Source organism: Procambarus clarkii, chromosome 46, assembly GCF_040958095.1.
Source record: "Procambarus clarkii isolate CNS0578487 chromosome 46, FALCON_Pclarkii_2.0, whole genome shotgun sequence".
NCBI classification, from domain to species: domain Eukaryota; kingdom Metazoa; phylum Arthropoda; class Malacostraca; order Decapoda; family Cambaridae; genus Procambarus; species Procambarus clarkii.
In genome coordinates, this window is record NC_091195.1 from 28,549,012 (window position 1) to 28,570,474 (window position 21,463).

Genomic DNA, 21,463 nt, shown 5'->3' on the forward strand with positions numbered 1-21,463 from the left:
CCCAGAACTGAAGGACAAGAGCTACGAGAAGAGGTTAGAGGTATTAACACTTTTGCTATCCCGGCATGCGCACCGCAAACTGAGAGGTCACTCTCCCTTCGTGCGGGTTAGCGCTTGGCGACACCGAAATGTGTATCCTCGTTTCAGTTTTCTCACCTTAATTCTCATGCTACGTCGTTTGTTTGGGTATCATTGTGTTCGCAATAGAATTCCCTACAGGTGCATATGCATGTAATGTCCAAAAAGCCTGGCATGACTTCCCACAGCCAAGCCAAAAGTCGGCAAAAGTTACCCGTGAGCGCACAAAATCGGTAAAATGTGTATACTCATTTCAGTTTTCTCACCCTAATTCTCGTGCTATGTCATTCGTTTTGGTATCGTTGTGTTCGCAATTAAATTCAATGCAGGTGTATATGCATAAAATGTCCAAAATCCCCGAGTGACTCCCCACGGCAAAGCCTAAAGTTACCCGTGAACGAGCATCAATTTCCACACAGTGGCCAAATGTCTATACTCGTTCAGTTTGATAACATCAATTTTCCTGTTACGTCTTTCATTTTGGTATCAAATTGTTCGCAATATAAAGGCACGTATTTTAAAACTAGTCCCACAATAATAGAGCAATAACTGGAATTTTACCAATTATTTTAAGTTTGGATGTTCATCATCACAAAATTAGTTATATCTTTCCAGTGTTCTGACATAAATTTTCATGTTACATCTTTCATTTTGGTATCAAATTGTTCACAATTAAAAGGTGCGCATTATAAAACTAATCCCATAATAATAGCACATTAAATAGAATTTTAACCAATATTTTAAAATTTTGCAAAAAATATATTTATAATCTTTCAAGTGTTCTGACAACAAGTTTCATGTTACATCTTTCATTTTGATATCAAATTGTGCGCAATTTAAAGGCGCTCATTTTGAAACTACCCCAAAGTCAATTGGATAAAAATTGAATTTTACACACATATTTTATTATTGCACGCAAATGATGTTACAAGATAAAACAAGGTAGCAGAAAAGTTTGTGACGCATTATGTGTCACGAGATAGGGAAAGTGGTAAATATGCAAAAACTATAAGATAGAAAAAAAGAAGTGATATGATCACTATGTACAAAATAGTAACAGGTATCGATAAAATTGATAGGATAGAATTCCTGAGACCTGGTACTTCAAAAACAAGAATTCATAAATTTAAACTAATGAAACAAAGCTGCCGGAGAAATATAAGAAAATTCACTTTTGTAAACCAGAGTGGTAGACAGTTGGAACAAGTTAGGTGAGAAGGTGGTGGAGGCCAAAACCATTAGTAATTTCCAAGCAGTATATGACAGAGTGCTGGGGAGACAGGACACCACGGGCGTAGCTCTCATCCTGTAACTACACTTAAGTAATTACAGTGGAATCTCGATTCAACGAACCTCGATTCGGCAAATCTTCGGTTAGGACACACACTTTCCATGCCAGATTTACTCACCTGATTTGACAAACAAAAGTTCGCTGAAGCAAGGGATGTACTCACCTAGTTGTGCTTGCAGGGGTTGAGCTTTGGCTCTTTGGTTGGATCTGTGGATTTACTTAGGACGTAATGACAATGTTAACGGTTGGAGGCAATATTACAAGAAATAGTTGGGGGGCCTTGAGAAAGTTACTGAGCATATTTAAAAGAAAATTCTATGGTTCTTTTTTTTTTATCCGGTTGCAGAGGTTTATGTTCCTTAAAATATGGGCCTTCTTTCCTTTAAAAAGGAGATTTTGAAGGCTTGAGTGTGGGAACTATGCTAGATGTGGTTAAAACTTTTACAGAGGCTGTCTTGGTTGTTACCTCTCATATGACAGGTTGAAATTATAATTTCACTCAGTGAAATCGTCCCATAGATCATGGGAAATACATCGTGGAGGCATCTCCAGTTTTAACGAATTTGGGTTGGTTCCGTGTAGTTCGTTAAATCAAGATTGTACTGTAATCACACCTATAGCTTACTGGTAGCACACTTGGTATGCACCTTGCCAGCAATTTAATCTAGGTTTGAGCCCTGGCCAGGGAGGATTGACTAGGTAACAATCCTTAACTGTTTGCCCCTATTTACCCAGCAATAATTGGGGACCTGGTTTTAAACAGATAGGCGTGGGTCATGTTCCAAATGGAAAATAGTAGAAGGTTTAAGATGAGCTATGGGAAGGGAACGCTCCAAATCTTCTAACAAGAATCAGAAGTCATCAACTCATGTAACCAAATATATTAAAAAACACCACTAACATTTAGATCACATTAGAAAATCAGATTTTGTAGTACCGAATATGCTCTAATTGGCAGGTCAAGTAATAAGTGTTGGTAGCACAGCTCAGGCTATGAAAGTCATCTCGAGGGGATGTGAGGGATTAACTCTCGGACTGCTCATCTATTTAAAAATACTTCTTCATTATGCTCGTAACCAAAATTAGTTGACAAGTCAAGTAGGAAAAATCTTATATGGTGACCTGTTTACAGGAGGTAATCACAAATAGCGAATATAGCAGTGTAAGGGTTGAAGCCTGGAAACTTGCAGCAGTAAGTTGTGTCCAGGAAAGTCTTGTTAAACAAATGAACTTTTAGTGCACTATTAGGCCTAGGCATAAACCCTCGATGGGTTTAGGCCCGACCCAGTGTTGGGGTTTGTGGCCTTGCCAACACTATTGTGGTAACAGGTGCTGCCACCTGGTTGTGGCATGGTTAAGTTTGAGTGAGGGTTAATTAGTAGTCCAAGAAATACCTGTACTTTATTTTGGTATATCAAGCTGGTTATGGTCGGTCGGGAGCCTGTCGGCCGAGCGGACAGCACACTGGACTTGTGATCCTGTGGTCCCGGGTTCGATCCCGGGCACCAGCGAGAAACAGTGGGCAGAGTTTCTTTCACCCTATGCCCCTGTTACCTAGCAGTAAAATAGGTACCTGGGTGTTAGCTGTCACAAGCTGCTTCCTGGGGGTGGAGGCCTGGTCGAGGACCAGGCCGCGGGGACACTAAAGCCCCGAAATTATCTCAAGATGGCTTTCCAGTGTCAGGTTTAGTGATGTCTCCCAAGTCCCGCTACTGACCACCTTTACAATGTCACTCTATCTTGAGGTTATCTTGAGATGATTTCGGGGCTTTTTAGTGTCCCCACGGCCCGGTCCTTGACCAGGCCTCCACCCCCAGGAAGCAGCCCGTGACAGCTGACTAACACCCAGGTACCTATTTTACTGCTAGGTAACAGGGGCATAGGGTGAAAGAAACTCTGCCCAATGTTTCTCGCCGGCGCCTGGGATCGAACCCGGGACCACAGGATCACAAGTCCAGCGTGCTGTCCGCTCGGCCGACCGGCTCCCTACCACACTCACACGAGTTGCCAAAATCCCAAGTACCTGTTTACTGCTAGGTGAACAGCAGCATCAGGTGAAAGGAAACATGCCTAACCTCTGAACTGCTGCAGGAATCGAACTTGCACCTCTTGGTTCTGGCCCCGACTGCACTGACCACTGTGGGGTGCTGAGCGTTTCATTCATTCTTGCCTCATTTTATACTAATCTCTCAATGATTGAGTTAAATTTCCCGTTTCTAAATTTCCTTGTCTAAATCGTTTGAAAATAGACCCTGATAGTTGGTTCCAAATGGTCTATACAGGAGAAATTACTGACCTAGAGAGCATGTAAAGACTTTACAGCTAGAACCCACTCAGTAAGTCTTCTTATTAATTATTAAGACCGAATAATATCTTAATTATTCTTAATTATTAGGACCGAATAATAGTTCTAAATTGGTACTCTCTAGAGCGCAGGTGGGAGAGATACATAATGATCTAAACGTGGAAGATATTAGAGAGACTGGTCCCAAACCTGCACACAGAAATAACATCACATGAGACCAGAAGGCATGACAGGATGTGCAAAATAATTTAAATAATCCTGGAATGATTTAAGTGGATATTTTTCATTAAGAGGTTTATTGTCTGTAAACAATAGTGTTGTTGTTGTATTTCATATAGTGGTATATGACTCACTGTATATTGTATTTCAGTTTTGGTGTTATGTTACCTGGGTTTTGTACATTCATGTGTACTCTGGACTTAAAGCAACAGGCTTCTTCCTTGTTTCTTCACTGCTGCTCTGGTACAACTTCATGAGAGCTTGGAGAGGAGACCCCGGAGTCATCACCGCTGACCAGACCCAGAAGTACCAGGTAGGCAACCAGTGATGTCTTCAAGTACTATATTTACAGGCAGACACAGTGCATGTTCTTGGGTGGGTGACATGCAGAGAGGGCATTCAAGTACTATATTTGCAGGCAGACACACAGTGCATGTTCTTGGGTGGGTGACATGCAGAGAGGGCAATCAAGTACTATATTTACAGGCAGACTCGACACATGTTCTTGGATGGAAGAGAGGCAGTCTCGACACATGTTCTTGGATGGGTGACATGCAGAGAGGGCAATCAAGTACTATATTTGCAGGCAGACTCGACACATGTTCTTGGATGGAAGAGAGGCAGTCTCGACACATGTTCTTGGATGGGTGACATGCAGAGAGGGCATTCAAGTACTATATTTGCGGGCAGACTCGACACATGTTCTTCGATGGGAGAGAGGCAGACTCGACACGTGGATGGATGTTCTTGGATGGGTGACAGGCGGACAGGGATATGACAAATTTTCTGACAAAAGAAATGAAGGCAGTAATCCGAGGCAATGTATCAGACTGGAGAAGTGTTATGAGTGGAATACCACAGGGTTCAGTTCTTGCACCGGTAATGTTCACTATCTACATAAATGATCTACCAGAATGAACACTAAATTATATGAACTTGTTTGCTGATGATGCTAAGATACTAGACAAGATAAAAAACTTATATGGTTGCCATGCCCTTCAAGAAGACCTGGACAAAATAAGTGGAGCAACACTTGTCAAATGGAATTTAATGTGAATAAACGTTACATTATGGAATGTGGAATAGGAGATGTTGACCAGACCACACACTAGAAAGTGAAGGGGCGACAACGTTTCGGTCCGTCGTGGGCCATTCTCAAGTCGATTGTGTCGACCAATCTCACAATCGACTTGAGAATGGTCCAGGACGGACGGAAACGTCGTCTTTCCTTCACCTTCTAGTGTGTGGTCTGGTCAACATACTTCAGCCACGTTATTGTGACTTATTGCCTGTGAATAGGAGATAAAAGGCCCACACACCCACAAACCTATAAATTATATGAAAAGCTTTAAAGAATTCTGATACAGAGATCGAAGGGTGGTTCTGCATTCAAACCTATCACCTGAAGACCACTTGAAGAATATAATGTGAGAAGCTTTCACGCACTGTGCTTTCAACTTTCAGAATCTCTTTAATTCATCAGTGGTGAAATAATAAAGAAATTGTTTACAACTGACATCTGGGTCAGTATATGGGTCATTACTATTGCATTGGGTGACTGATTGTACATGACTGGAGATTTATGTATATATTTATGTAATAAGTTGTGATATGACAATCCAATTTAGTTGTAAGGTTGTTTTTGTTCAAATGGTCTTAAATGTGATGATTTATTGTATTTGATCTTGTTTTTGTTCAGAATTGTTAGTTACTATAATAATAATAATAATAATAATAATAATAATAATAATAATAATAATCTTTATTCACAAGAATGTACAATGGGTTGGTGAGATTACATAAGATTGGTAGTTTTACATTCTTGCAAAGCCACTAACACGCATAGCGTTTTGGGCAGGTGAACTAATGTAACTTATGGTCTTGTTTCAGACAATAATTGAGTTGGCAGAAAGAGATGGCTTTGATCCTCAGTGGTTTTGTTCTACGTGTCTGGTGCGGCGTCCAATACGCTCAAAACACTGTTCCGTGTGCAATAGATGCATTGCTAAGTTTGACCACCATTGTCCTTGGGTTGGAAACTGTATAGGTAAAACTACTATTTTCTGTTTATATATTTTGATCAGCAATAATGTGTAAAGGGCTTTAACCATTGTTTTAATCACCTTGTACTCATATGAAGGTTTGTTCTTTGAGAACAAATTTAAAGATGAGTGAGCAAGTAGCCAAGTGAGGGATTGGCCGAGTAAATGAGTGAATGGCCGAGTGAGTGAGTGAGTGAGTGAATGTCCAAGAGACAGAGAATAAGTGGCCAGGCAGGTGAGTGAGCCAAACTTCACATGTCTCCCATATTTCACATGACCATATTTTTAGAGAGAGAGCCACGTAACATGTTGGAGGAAGGCTTCACTACCGTAGTTGTTACATCATGTCAGTTTCCTATACACGTTATAGCTACCAGCATCTTGGTTAAGCCCTGATATGTCACATTTTTTGGAAATTGCTTGTGGACCGATTTTCTTGCTTGCTTTCAGGAGCCAACAACCTCAAGTACTTTATTGGTTACCTCATAATGCTGTGTGCAATGAGCTGCTTCGTCCTGCAAGGCTGCTTCTACTTCTGGAACGGCGCCTGCAACATTTACTTTGCTAAGCAGGGAATCTGGTCCAGTAAGTATATAGTGCCTCTATTTTACTAATATGAAAATAAGTACAGTAATGTTTTATGGACTCTTTATTGAGGATTGATTAAAGTACAGTACTGTACTGTATTTATAGTAGAGATCATGTGCTTTTTCCTGCAGCATTTTTGGATCTGCTTGCTTGATGGGATTCTGGGAAGTTCTTCTACTCCCCAAGCCCAGCCTGAGGCCAGGCTTGACTTGTGAGAGATTGGTCCGCCAAGCTGTTGCTTGGAGCGGCCAGCAGGCCCACATATCCACCACAGCCTGGTTGGTCTGCCACTTTTTGAAGAAAATGATCTAGTTTTCTCTTAAGATGTCCACAATTCTTCCGGCAATATTTCTTATATTTGCTGAGAGGATGTTGAACAACTGTGGACCTCTGATGTTTATACAGTGTTCTCTGATTGTGCCTATGGCACCTCTGCTCTTCACTGTTTCTGTTCTGCTTTTTCTTCCATACATATTGTTCACACCAGTACGTTGTTATTTTACTGTGTAGATTTGGGACCTGGCCCTCCAGTATTTTCCACATGTATATTATTTTATATCTCTCTCGTCTCTTTTTCTAGTGAGTATATTTGGAGAGCTTTGAGATGATTCCAATAATTTGGGTGCTTTATCGCGTCTATGTATGCTGTATATGTTCATTGGAAGCATTCTATGTCTATGAAACATATATGCCGTTGGAAGCATTCTATGTCTGCCATCGACCGGGTCAGGCACCCAGAAAGGTAAGCGTCCCAAAACAAACCCCTATTCTGGTGAAAATTGCTACCACAAACTAAACAAGTGGATAGGACTCCCCTAAAAGAAACGAGCAAACAATCATAGCGTCACACGTCGCCGCGCTGCTGTCTGCGCAGCTCCCCTCTTCCTCAGGAGGGGAAAGGGGGAGCCCCAGATTCACTGCGCCGGCTATCCACCACCAGTTCTAAGGCTGATGCTAGAGGCTGAGGTCGTGTACTCTGGCTCCGGTGGTTTTGGGTTGATCCGGTTTCCCTTCTTCCCTGTTCGCGGGTGTGGGTCGTCCGCAGAGTTCTTCAGGCTAGCCAGCCTGCGGTCCATCCCCGTGCCCATGACATTCGTGTGTTCGCTGCTCTTGCTGCCGTATTTGGCACCATGTCTTGGGCTGCCATTCGGGCATGGGGCTTTTGGCGGTCGAACAGGATCCTGGCTGCTCGTTACCTCGTGCACATTCCCAGGGCCTCTTCGGGCCTGTGTCATTTTGGTTCGACTGTTGCAACCAGTTGTCTCGACTTCGAGTTGAGGAGTGAGCGGCGACCGCCTCCCGGGTAAGTCCCTCTACTTTCCTCTGTGGATAGTTAGCTCCGGGGAGCCGAAGGGGCTTTCCCCCAGAAAACCAGCGTTGAATGTAATGAAATGCCATTTTCTGGGTGAGACCTAGAGGCTCCCCGGCATCCCTCCCTCTCTCTAGTCGGCATTTTTTGTTGCGTTTTTTGACATCCAGCCTCAGAACTGGTGGTGGATAGCCGGCACGGTGGGTCTGGGGCTCCCCTTCCCGGGGAGGGGGAAGCTGCACAGACAGCGGCGCAGTGACATGTAATGTCATAATTGTTTGCTCTTTTCTTTTAGGGGAGTTCTATCCACTTGTTCGGCTTGTGGTAGCAAGTTTCACCAGAATAGGGGTTTGTTTTGGGACGCTTACCTTTCTGGGTGCCTGACCCAGTCGATGGCAGACATAGAATGCTTCCAACCACACAGGGGTTTCAATAGACCATTGCTCCCCTTGCCTCTTCGAAGGGGGCCAGGTTCTGGTTCATGTTCCCCGGTAGGCTCATAGAACTCCATACACATGACTGATGCCAAAGTCTGACATTAGCATATCAGCCTAGTAAGCTCTGGGGAGCCTCCGGGTCTCACCCAGAAAGTGGCATTTCATTACATTCATAGCTGGTTTGTTTTTTATCACAGCAGTTACACACGTCTCAGTTTATCATAGCAGCTACACCCATCTCAGTTTATCGTAGCAGCTACACCCGTCTCGGTTTATCATAGCAGCTACACCCGTCTCAGTTTATCATAGCAGCTACACCCGTCTCTGTTTATCACAGCAGCTACACCCGTCTCGGTTTATCATAGCAGCTATACACATCTCAGTTTATCATAGCAGCTACACCCGTCTTGGTTTATCATAGCAGCTATACACATCTCAGTTTATCATAGCAGCTACATCCGTCTCGGTTTATCATAGCAGCTACACACGTCTATCATAGCTTCTACATTAGTCTGTTTATCATCGCATCCTTTTATGTAGTTTGCACTTCAGTTTCTTGTGTTCAACTGATTTCTAAAAGGAATTCTTTGCATTTTTTCCAGGTCTAGGTTCAATAGGCACGTGCGAGCCATGGGTGGCCTGGGTCGGTGCTAATGCCACGTTGCATGCCTTGTGGGTAGCCACACTCTTGGGGTGCCAGCTGTACCAGGTAATGCCCTCGTAGAGACGTGTAGATTGGAGTGTTGTGTATTACTAACCATGAGAATGTTATGGTGAAAAATGATATGGAGATGTACAGATATGTGAATTACTCCTTTTAATGGAATGGGGAAGAAAAATGTAATTTTGAGACTGCAAAGAATAGGTATTGAAGGAAAGGGAATATTTTAGTATTTCAAGTGAGTGAAGACTATTGTAGTAAGGTCTAAAAAACATACAATTGCATTTATATATATATATATGTGTGTGTATATCACGAAAGTAAACACGTGATTAAAAATGTGACAATGTCAGACCACGGAGGAAAAATGAAACAGGAATTTCCTTAAGTACTTTCGTATATTAATACATCTTCAGAAGGAGTGATTTTACAGATTGAGTGATGGGTATAAATAGGCAGGAGAGAATGGTGAAGTGAGGTGAGGTACAATACGTGGACAGCACAGACGGCCCATTGGCCCATCAGATGCAGCCAATTGGCCCATCTGATGTCGCACAATGGCCCATCTGATACAGCACACATACACAGGCACAATACATAGATAATTATAGCAATAAAATGGTAAATATATACAATGAATTAGTGAGACAAATGCGTTCCAATGATCCTACTTAAATCACCCTTTAACTGATCTATTAAAAATGGATCTAAGTTATATAGACCACTGCTAATATTCAAATTACTTTCTTTTGTGATCTATATCAAAGCAGATTCAATTATGTTTCTGTTATAGGTGCTTTTACAATTTGTTATTGAAGAAGCACTCTCCCAATCAATTTGGTGAGCATTTTCTGACAAATGAACAAACAAAGCATTAGACAATTGGCCATGTCTTACAGAGTATTTATGTTGCGATATTCTACATTTTAAATCTTTAGATGTTTGCCCGACATAGAACTTATTACATTCTTTACAAGGTATTTTATAAATGACGCAATTATCACTACGAGGGCTGTTTCTAACTAATAACTTACCAACAGTGTTTTCGTAGCTAAACATTACATCTATATTAAAAAGTTTCAAGGCCTTGACAATATTCTCAAACCCAGAGAAATATGGTAAACATAACACATTCTTTGGGCGAATCCTTTCACTGCATACATTATTATAATATGTACGACGTGCTTTGTTACGGCAAACTTCCAAAAAATTCAGTGGGTAACAAAGCTTAAGACCAATCGAATCAATATTCTTAAACTCATCGTCTAAGAATTCTGGACTCACAACTCGAAGAGCTCTTAGATACATTGAAGAGAAAATTGACTTTTTCACATTTTATCTATGTCCTGAAAAATAATGAACATAAGATAAATTATTCGTAGGTTTTCTGTAAACACTAAACTTTAATGAAGAGTCTTCCCTATGAATAAGCACATCTAAGAATGGCAAACATTTATCAATTTCAGTCTCCATAGTAAATTTTATGGAGGTGACTTGGTCATTAAGTTTGGCTACAAATTCGTCTGTGTTGACATCTGAAGGCCAAATACACAAGATATCATCAACATATCTAAACCATGGAATGATTCCAGGAGTTATTTTTGAAACAAATTTCTTTTCGAAGAATTCCATGTACAGGTTTGAGAGCAATGGCGATAGAGGATTCCCCATTGCCATTCCAAAAGTCTGTAAATAATACTCATTATTAAAGGTAAATTTACATTCTTTAATGCACAACTTAACAAGACTGACAATAATACCAGCAGAAAGAGGTAAAACATGGCTCATTAGTTCACGAGTAAGATAATCGAGAATATCATCAACTGGTACCTTTGTGAACAAAGAACAAACGTCAAAACTGATTAACTTTACATCAGGAGTGACAGGAACACTATTCAATTTGTTAACTAATTCAAGAGAATTTGTCAAATGAGAAGAGGAGATCGTTCCTAACAATGGGGACAAGATTTTGGTAAGCCATTTGGAGAGTTTGTAAGAAATGGATCCCACAGAACTGATGATAGGTCTCATGGGATTGTTAGGTTTATGCGTCTTAACAAGACCATATAGATATGGTAATGAAGGTGATGAGGTAGTAAATTGATTAAGAAGATCTTTATGTTTACTTAACAACTTCCTCAAGCTGCTATTGAAGAACTTGATGATGTCCTCAAGGGGATTTTTCTTAAGCTTAGTGTACATTGAAGAATCTAGGAGGAGATCATTCATTTTCGAAATATATCCATGGGTTCTGAGAGAATGTGCATCTGAGCTCAGCATTCCACTTCACCTGATCTTTCAGGCATCCCTGTGTACAGGAATCGTAGCAGACGTGTGGAAACTGGCTAACATAGTTCCAATCTACAAAAGTGGGAGCAGGGAAGACCCCCTCAATTATAGACCTGTATCATTGACAAGTGTAATAGTGAAAGTATTGGAAAAGCTAATCAAAACTAAATGGGTAGAACACCTGGAGAGAAATGATATAATATCAGACAGACAGTATGGTTTTCGATCTGGAAGATCCTGTGTATCGAATTTACTCAGTTTCTATGATCGAGCCACAGAGATATTACAGGAAAGAGATGGTTGGGTTGACTGCATCTATCTGGACCTAAAAAAGGCTTTCGACAGAGTTCCACATAAGAGGTTGTTCTGGAAACTGGAAAATATTGGAGGGGTGACAGGTAAGCTTCTATCATGGATGAAAAATTTTCTGACTGATAGAAAAATGAGGGCAGTGATCAGAGGCAATGTATCGGAATGGAGAAATGTCACAAGTGGAGTACCACAGGGTTCAGTTCTTGCACCAGTGATGTTTGTTGTGTACATAAATGATCTACCAGTTGGTATACAGAATTATATGAACATGTTTGCTGATGATGCTAAGATAATAGGAAGGATAAGAAATTTAGATGATTGTCATGCCCTTCAAGAAGACCTGGACAAAATAAGTATATGAAGCACCACCTGGCAAATGGAATTTAATGTTAATAAATGTCATGTTATGGAATGTGGAATAGGAGAACATAGACCCCATACAACCTATATATTATGTGAGAAATCTTTAAAGAATTCTGATAAAGAAAGAGATCTAGGGGTGGTTCTAGATAGAAAACTTTCACCTGAGGACCACATAAAGAATATTGTGCAAGGAGCCTATGCAATGCTTTCTAACTTCAGAATTGCATTTAAATACATGGATGGCGATATACTAAAGAAATTGTTCATGACTTTTGTTAGGCCAAAGCTAGAATATGCAGTTGTTGTGTGGTGCCCATATCTTAAGAAGCACATCAACAAACTGGAAAAGGAGCAAAGACATGCTACGAAGTGGCTCCCAGAACTGAAGGGCAAGAGCTACGAGGAGAGGTTGGAAGCATTAAGCGTGCCAAAACTAGAAGACAGAAGAAAAAGAGGTGATATGATCACTACATACAAAATAGTAACAGGAATTGATAAAATCGACAGGGAAGATTTCCTGAGACCTGGCACTTCAAGAACAAGAGGTCATAGATTTAAACTAGCTAAACACAGATGCAGAAGAAATATAAGAAAATTCACCTTCGCAAATAGAGTGGTAGACGGTTGGAACAAGTTAAGTGAGAAGGTGGTGGAGGCCAAGACCGTCAGTAGTTTCAAAGCGTTATATGACAAAGAGTGCTGGGAAGACGGGACACCACGAGCGTAGCTCTCATCCTGTAACTACACTTAGGTAATTACACACACCCCCCCCCCACCTCCCCCCCCTCCCCCCCTCCCCCTCCTCCCCCCTCCCCCTCCCTCCCTCCCTCCCCCCCCCCCACATCCCCCCCCCCACATCCCTCCCCCCCCACCCCCCTACCTTCCTCCCTTGGGTAAAAGTGACCATGTGTTTTTGGGAATAAAGTTTGCAATGCGTTATAATCTGGAAGAAAATAAGGAGGTTGAAGCAGTTGAAAAACCTGACTTCAGGAGAGGACATTATGGCCACCTTAGAAATTTTTTTTAGTGAGTATAATTGGACAGACTTGTTGCTAGGCAAGGAAGTGAATGAGATGTATGTCAAGTTTTGTGAAATATATGATAAAGGCACAAAAAAATTTATACCAAAACAGAGATGCAGAATTAGGAAACAGAATTGATTCAATAGAAATTGTGAGAAGGCCAGAGACCAAAAGACACAAAAATGGAATCAATACGGAAGAGACCAAACCCCCAAACATACCAGCGATACAAAGATGCGAGAAACAACTATAATGCAGTAAGGAGAGAGGCAGAAAGAAATGTTGAAAAAGGGATAGCAGATAAATGTAAAACAGAACCGGGCCTATTCTACAAATTCATAAACAACAAATTGCAGGTAAAGGATAATATCCAGAGGTTGAAAATGGGAAACAGATTCACGGAAAATGAAAAGGAAATGTGTGAAACATTATTTGAAAAGTTCCAAAGTGTGTTTGTACAAAATGAAATCTTCAGAGAACCAGACACGATAAGAATTCCAGAGAACAACATAGAGCGTATAGAGGTATCTAGAGATGAAGTGGAAAATATGCTAAAGGAGCTCAGTAAGAACAAAGCAGTTGGCCCAGATGGAGTTTCACCATGGGTTCTGAGAGAATGTGCATCTGAGCTCAGCATTCCACTTCACCTGATCTTTCAGGCATCCCTGTGTACAGGAATCATAGTAGACGTGTGGAAACAGGCTAACATAGTTCCAATCTACAAAAGTGGCAGCAGGGAAGACCCCCTCAATTATAGACCTGTATCATTGACAAGTGTAATAGTGAAAGTATTGGAAAAACTAATCAAAACTAAATGGGTAGAACACCTGGAGAGAAATGATATAATATCAGACAGACAGTATGGTTTTCGATCTGGAAGATCCTATGTATCGAATTTACTCAGTTTCTATGATCGAGCAACAGAGATATTACAGGAAAGAGATAGTTGGGTTGACTGCATCTATCTGGACCTAAAAAAGGCTTTCGACAGAGTTCCATATAAGAGGTTGTTCTGGAAACTGGAAAATATTGGAGGGGTGACAGGTAAGCTTCTAACATGGATGAAAAATTTTCTGACTGATAGAAAAATGAGGGCAGTGATCAGAGGCAATGTATCGGAATGGAGAAATGTCACAAGTGGAGTACCACAGAGTTCAGTTCTTGCACCAGTGATGTTTATTGTGTACATAAATGATCTACCAGATGGTATACAGAATTACACAGCCTGTCATAAGGTTTCCCAACGTCAAGAAACTGTCGTACTAAAGTGCCCCTATCCAAACCTACCAGAGGACCCAAAACAGAAAATGGGACAGTGTGTCAATTTCGTGAGCCTCTATCTTATTCTAGTACGATGATTTTCGGCCTTAGGTAGAGTATATTTCAAAATGTAACACTCTATTAGGAGGACGAGTGGCAGAACGTTTACGCTCATTAACAAATCCACAAGGGCCGTGACGAGGATTCGAACCTGCGTCCGAGAGCTTCCCAGACGCTGCCTTAATCGACTGAGCTATGACATGCCGAGTTAAGGCAGCGTCTGGGATGCTCTCGGACGCAGGTTCGAATCCTCGTCACGGCCCTTCTGGACTTGTTCGTATGATGCATCACGCAATTGTGATTTCTGTGTGTTTACGCTCGTGTTGTGACACACAGCGAGAGGTGTATTATTTCTATATAGTGTTAAGAGCAAAGGGGGTTTGTTTTGTCAGCTGGAACTTTCATGGCAGTTCCCTTAGTTTTGGGTTGATGTTTGAGCCATGTTACCTCTACCATTTTGAGAGAGAGCCAGATGTGGCTCCTAGGTCTGGGTAGTCTACTCAGACTACCCATACTCAGTAGGCCGGTAGGCCCCATGTAGGTACTCGGTAGGCCGGTAGGCCCCATGTAGGTACTCGGTAGGTACTCGGCAGGCTGGTAGGCCCCATGTAGGTACTCGGTAGGCCCCATGTAGGTACTCGGCAGGCTGGTAGGCCCCATGTAGGTACTCGGTAGGCCGGTAGGCCCCATGTAGGTACTCGGTAGGCCAGTAGGCCCCGTGTAGGTACTCGGTAGGCTGGTAGGCCCCATGTAGGTACTCGGTAGGCCGGTAGGCCCCATGTAGGTACTCGGTAGGCCGGTAGGCCCCATGTAGGTACTCAGTAGGCCGGTAGGCCCCATGTAGGTACTCGGTAGGCCGGTAGGCCCCGTGTAGGTACTCGGTAGGCCAGTAGGCCCCGTGTAGGTACTCGGTAGGCCGGCAGATACTCGGTAGGCCCCATGAGACAATAAGTCTCATGGGGCCCAGTATGATTTAGATGCCTTAGGGTACTAGTGGCCGAATCTCTGGAAAACTATTGAGTGCCGGCACAGACGGTGCCGTTTCGTGACACTTTATGCTCTAGTTTTATTGAATAGATTGTGCTCTTTAAAAATGAAAAATGTAATATGAAATATTATTAAGAGTTTACCACATTTTTATTAAGTATTATTTTGCATTAATCTATTACAATCAAAAATTAAAAGTGCATCTGACCTCATTTATATTTTCAGGTATTAATTCTTGGCATGACTACCAATGAAAGAATGAACTGCTACCGATACAAGCATTTCCAGGTATGTGTTGGCACAGCTTGTGTACGATTCTCCTGTTCTTGAGCTGTTCATAGAGGGGGGGGGAGGGATAAAGAAACATTTGCTTGTTCTTGAGCTGTTCATATAGGGGGGTAGAGTAACATTTCCCTGTTCTTGAGGTGTTCATAGAGGGGGGGGGGGTAGAGTAACATTTCCCTGTTCTTGAGGTGTTCATAGAGGGGGGGGGGGGGTAGAGTAACATTTCCTTGTTCTTGAGGTGTTCATAGAGGGGGGGGGGTAGAGTAACATTTCCTTGTTCTTGAGGTGTTCATATAGGGGGGTAGAGTAACATTTCCCTGTTCTTGAGGTGTTCATATAGGGGGGTAGAGTAACATTTCCCTGTTCTTGAGGTGTTCATAGAGGGGGGGGGGGTAGAGTAACATTTCCCTGTTCTTGAGCTGTTCATATAGGGGGGTAGAGTAACATTTCCCTGTTCTTGAGGTGTTCATAGAGGGGGGGGGGGGTAGAGTAACATTTCCCTGTTCTTGAGCTGTTCATATAGGGGGGTAGAGTAACATTTCCCTGTTCTTGAGCTGTTCATATAGGGGGGTAGAGTAACATTTCCCTGTTCTTGAGCTGTTCATATAGGGGGGTAGAGTAACATTTCCCTGTTCTTGAGGTGTTCATAGAGGGGGGGGGGGTAGAGTAACATTTCCCTGTTCTTGAGCTGTTCATATAGGGGGGTAGAGTAACATTTCCCTGTTCTTGAGGTGTTCATAGAGGGGGGGGGTAGAGTAACATTTCCCTGTTCTTGAGGTGTTCATATAGGGGGGTAGAGTAACATTTCCTTGTTCTTGAGGTGTTCATATAGGGGGGTAGAGTAACATTTCCCTGTTCTTGAGGTGTTCATAGAGGGGGGGGGGTAGAGTAACATTTCCCTGTTCTTGAGCTGTTCATAGAGGGGAGGGGGGGGGTAAAGAAACATTTCCCTGTTCTTGAGGTGTTCATAGAGGGGGTAAGGCTTGTGTGTGTGTGTGATGAGATGTATAGCTGCCACACACAGCACCTATACGCTTCAGGTATCACTCTTTATGCATCTGAAGTGGAATTGCACGTTAACAAATCTTTCTTCCATTTAAAGACAAAATCTAAAAAATTTCTTTAGGTGCTTGCACCAAAGAATGAATATTGTATATGAAAACTGGTTGTGCCAACAAACATAAAGACTAAGGAAGGGTGGAGGAAGGAAGGGAGAGAAGGAGGGAGAGAAGGAGGGAGAGAGGGAGGCAAGAAGTAATGGCAGAACTATTAAATGGGGAGAAACAGGGCCTAAGAAAAGGAAATTGGTACCTTTTGAGAGACGGCCTGTATTTGATGTTGCGTAACATTCCACCTTTCATTGGGGAGCCGGTCGGCCGAGTGGACAGCACGCTGGACTTTTGATCCTGTGGTCCCGGGTTCGATCCCGGGCGCCGGCGAGAAACAATGGGCAGAGTTTCTTTCACCCTATGCCCCTGTTACCTAGCAGTAAAATAGGTACCTGGGTGTTAGTCAGCTGTCACAGGCTGCTTCCTGGGGGTGGAGGCCTGGTCGAGGACCGGGCCGCGGGGACACTAAAAAAAGCCCCGAAATTTTCTCAAGATAACCTCAAGATAACCAATTGACCAGCCGTCGAACGTTTGTGATGTATGAAAATGTAAGTAATTAAAAATGACTTCTGGTTGTCTGATCTCAGGCTGGGCTGCAAGAGTAGAATTGTTCCTTTCCATGTGGGGCTTAGTGTTAATGGTTCACCTCAGGGTTTCCCAGAGACCAACAACCGACCTTCCCCGGGATGGAACCCACAACAGTTGGCTAACTCCTTGGTAACTACTGTTCTGGTGAACAATGGTGAAAGAATGCATGCTCAACTATCTCTATCCCACCTGAGAATTGAACCTGGAGTCTCCTTACTTTACTGCAACCGTGGACATCTTCAGGAGAAAACTGGACTGTTTTCTAAGAGAAGTTCTGGATCAGCCGGGCTGTGGTGGGTATGTGGGCCTGCGGGCCGCTCCAAGCAACAGCCTGGTGGATCAAACTCTCACAAGTCGAGCCTGGCCTCGGGCCGGGCTTGGGCAGTAGAAGAACTTCCAGAACCCCATCAAGCAGGTGTATATAAAATCCATTATTTTCATTAGCTAACCCTCTTCCTCCCTTAAAAACCAGTATTAAATGTAATGAAACTTCTTTCTGGATGATCCTCGGTGGTTCCCTGAAGCTATCTCACCGAGATGGCTTCCAACTACTAGGTCACATCAATTGTTCTGTTTGGCCTACCAGGGACCATAGCTAGAACCTGGCTTCCCCCTCACAGAGGCTTAGAAAGTGGGTGACACTCTGGCACCCCACCCAGACCTGTGAAACATAAGACTTGGAACAGGGAACTGAGGAAGAATGATCAATCCACAAAGTGTCCACTGAAGCAGAATCAGTGGCACAAAGGTAGCAATGAAGACCCTCCACTGGGCACAGCACATGATGCACCCTGAGTCAAACCAACCAAAGCATCAACAACCAAAGAACCCCTCCGAAAGCCATTCTACTTCTCACCAGACAAGGAGGAGACGACTGCAAACGAACATAATGCCTCCAGAAAAGAGCATGTACTGTAGCTCCCTGATCCTATAACAAGAGGCAAGCACAAACGGGAAAAATGCCTTAGAAAATCAATCTCGGACTAAAAGGGAAACTGTAAAGTGAGGAGGAGAAGGAAACCCGGTGACATAGACAAGAGACGAGGAGTGCTCAGGGAGTGCATGAGCAGTCTGGCAGTGAAACAATTGAGTGTGACAGCTTGAGAAACGACGCCAAGGTAGTATCGATGCAGAACACAAGCAGTAGTGGCTCTGCCATCTAAAGATAAGAGGCGACAGTATTGAGCATAGGACCTATTAGGCATAAGATGTCAGTCGAGAAACAAACAAGAGGGGGGTATGAATGGACAACACCAACAGAGATAGAAGAATGATGACAAACCTGTGGTCAAGAGAAATCACCCAGGCCCCAGTCTCCAATACAGCCTTTTCCCTAGGTTCCCTGTTCCAGGGCTCGTGTGTCTAGCGAGCCTGCGGTATACCCTCATGCCCATGATGTTAGGAACTATTCTGCATTTACAGCGTGTTTTGGCAACATGTCTTGGGTCGACATTCGGGCGCAGGGGTTTTGGAGGTCGAACAGGGTCCTGGCCACCAGGTGCCTCGTAAACGTTCCATTTCCTTCCCGGCCTTGTATGGCCTTGGGTTGCCTGTCGCGGCCATCTGTTTCTTCCTCATCTTCAGACCTGTGGTGCTGCTGCATCCCGGGTAAGTCCTTGTTTTTCCTTCTCCACGTGTAGTTAGCTTCAGGGAGCCGAGGGGGCTCCCCACAGGAAACCAGCATTGAATGTGATGAAATGCTATTTTCTGAGTGAGCCCTGGAGGCTGTCTGACACCCCTTCCCCCTTCCGGTCAGCGGTTTTCATCACTGGTGTGGTGGGCTGCTGGCTCTGGTGAACCGGCTTCCCTATTTCCCCTAAAGGAAAAAGAGGGTAGCGCTAACGAGTGAGAGGGCTACTTGCGTGAAGTGATGCTTGTTTGGTTTCTTTCTAGCGGGAGTTATTTTGATCTTTTAGGATGTAGATTGCACAGGTTAACACAGGTAGTGGTCTGTTTTGATTCACCTACCTTTCTGTATGCCTTTCCCAGTCAACGGCAATTATGACACTTTAAATGTAAAGTGCTGATACGCCATTGCTCCCTGCGCCTCTCTGAGGGGGCCAGGTTCTGGGTCATGGTCCCCAGTAGGCATAAGGACTCCTGTGACTGATGACTCTGTGACTGATGACCCCAAACTAATATAGCACACATCAGTTCAGATAGCTTCAGGGAGCCTCCGAGGCTCACCCAGAAAATGGCGTTTCATTACATTCAATGCTGGTATGTTAGTTTACGAAGCTACCATGTGTATGCAGGATTTTCATTAAAGCTGCTCCAACTTGGAGTACCATCCATGAGTATTGTAAAGAAACATCAGTATATCTGGTTATAGGATTAGAAAGGTACATATTCCATGTTTCATGTTTATTCTAAAATCTGTTTGATTTAAAAAATGAAATAAAATTTGTATTCCCTTAGGGAATACCCTTAGTTTGGGAGCCGGTCAGCCGAGCGGACAGCACGCTGGACTTGTGATCATGTGGTCTTGGGTTCGATCCCAGGCGCCGGCGAGAAACAATGGGCAGAGTTTCTTTCACCCTATGCCCCTGTTACCTAGCAGTAAAATAGGTACCTGGGTGTTAGTCAGCTGTCACGGGCTGCTTCCTGGGGGTGGAGGCCTGGTCGAGGACCGGGCCGCGGGGACACTTAAAAAAAAGCCCCGAAATCATCTCAAGATAACCTCAAGATAACCTCCCTGGATGTAAAGTATGGGTGTCTGTTAGATCATGTTGATGACCCCTTTTAAATTTTAAAGGGAGAAATTTAGTTTTCTGCGGGGAGCCCCTTAGTCTCCTCGGAGCTATCCAGGCTGACATCGACATGTTAAACTGTAGCATCAGTCATTGTGAATGGAGTTCTAGGCCTACCGATGACCGCGAGCCAGAACCTGGCCCCCTCAGAGAGGTACGAGGAACAATGGCCTATAGAAATGCACATGTGGTTATGGAGCATTCTATCGAGTCAGGCATCCCAGAAAGGATGCCATCGACCGGGTCAGGCACCCAGAAAGGTAAGCATCCCAAAACCAGCCCCTATTCTGGGTAAAACTACTTCAGTACTGAAAGTGAAACGAGTGGACAGAACTCCCCAAATAAAAATGAGCATGACGTCACCATTTGCTGCGCCACCATCTGCGCAGCTCCCCTCTTCCCAGGACGGAGAAGGGGGAAGCCCCAGACCCCTGCACTGGCAATCCACACTCCCCAGTTCTTCGGCTGATGTGAATGGCATTGGTCGTTGTGGCTCTAGCTCCTGACTTCTGTGCCTTGTGGTGTGGCCACGTCTTCTCTGGTGGTGTGTGAGCCAGGAGTAATCTCCCAAGTACTTGAGCTGCAAGCGCATAGGGTCACCTTCCCTAGGTGCCCTGTAAGTACTGCTCTAAGGGCTTGGGGTTATCTTCCACAAGTCACCGTAGGGTCTACCTCTGTTGGTCCTTTGCAGCTTGGTAATTGGCCGCTTCGAGTGTACTGGGGGGTTTCCTCCTCTTGTTTACCTTAGAGTAAGAGGTAGTTTGCACTGGTAGGGGCGCGGGGTACTGCACAGCTAGTTGTCACCTGTCATAGCGGCCGGCTCTGTTCCGCCTGGGTACGTTGTCCTCTTGCGGGGTTTTTCTTTTGTTTTTGTTTTCCTGCCTGATGGGGGGGGGGGTCTGCCTTTTGTTCGTTGCCTCCTGTCCATCCTTTAGCTTTCTTTGTATCTTTGTTTCTGGGTGGTACCCCTGCTTGGCCCCTGTAAGTGGACACATCCCGGGGGTTCAGCTTCTAGAAAGTTTGTTGGTAGACTTGGTCACCAGTTAGCAGTACCCTGCCTGGGCTTCCCTGATCGTGAGTTCCGTCTCAGGACCCTGAGAATCCCCATGGGAGCGCATGGGTTCCCCCCCCCCTCTCCCCACTCACTTTGTGAGAGTTTGAGGGTTGCTCTGTCCCCTTGTCTCAGGTTGACTTATTGTTTTGCCCCTGTCACTCTGCCTGCTGGGTCGGTGATACCTTCGACCCAGAGTCCTGCGAGTTTTGTTGCTTGGTTGTAACTCGGTTTACCCAGGTGCAGGTGCCGGTGGCTGAGCAGACAGAACACTGAACACGTGATGCTGTGGTCCCGGGTTCAATCCCGGGCGCCGGCGAGAAACAATGGGCAGAGTTTCTTTCACCCTGATGCCCCTGTTATCTAGCAGTAAATAGGTACCTGGGAGTTAGTCAGCTGTCACGGGCTGCTTCTTGGGGGTGGAGGCTTGGTCGAGGACCGGGCCGTGGGAACACTA

The 21,463-nt window shown here is 43.9% G+C and overlaps 1 protein-coding gene across 2 annotated transcripts in view; it reads left to right on the plus strand.

Moving 5' to 3' along the window:
- The window catches only part of Hip14 (palmitoyltransferase Hip14), a 94,579-nt gene that overhangs the window by 67,154 nt on the left and 5,962 nt on the right, over positions 1-21,463 (plus strand). For both annotated transcript variants that reach the window (XM_069301866.1, XM_069301867.1), the window contains exons 9-13: positions 4,045-4,206; positions 5,784-5,940; positions 6,386-6,520; positions 8,872-8,978; positions 15,449-15,511. In XM_069301866.1, coding sequence (XP_069157967.1) covers positions 4,045-4,206; positions 5,784-5,940; positions 6,386-6,520; positions 8,872-8,978; positions 15,449-15,511 — 624 coding nt within the window. The remainder of the gene's footprint in view (positions 1-4,044; positions 4,207-5,783; positions 5,941-6,385; positions 6,521-8,871; positions 8,979-15,448; positions 15,512-21,463) is intronic.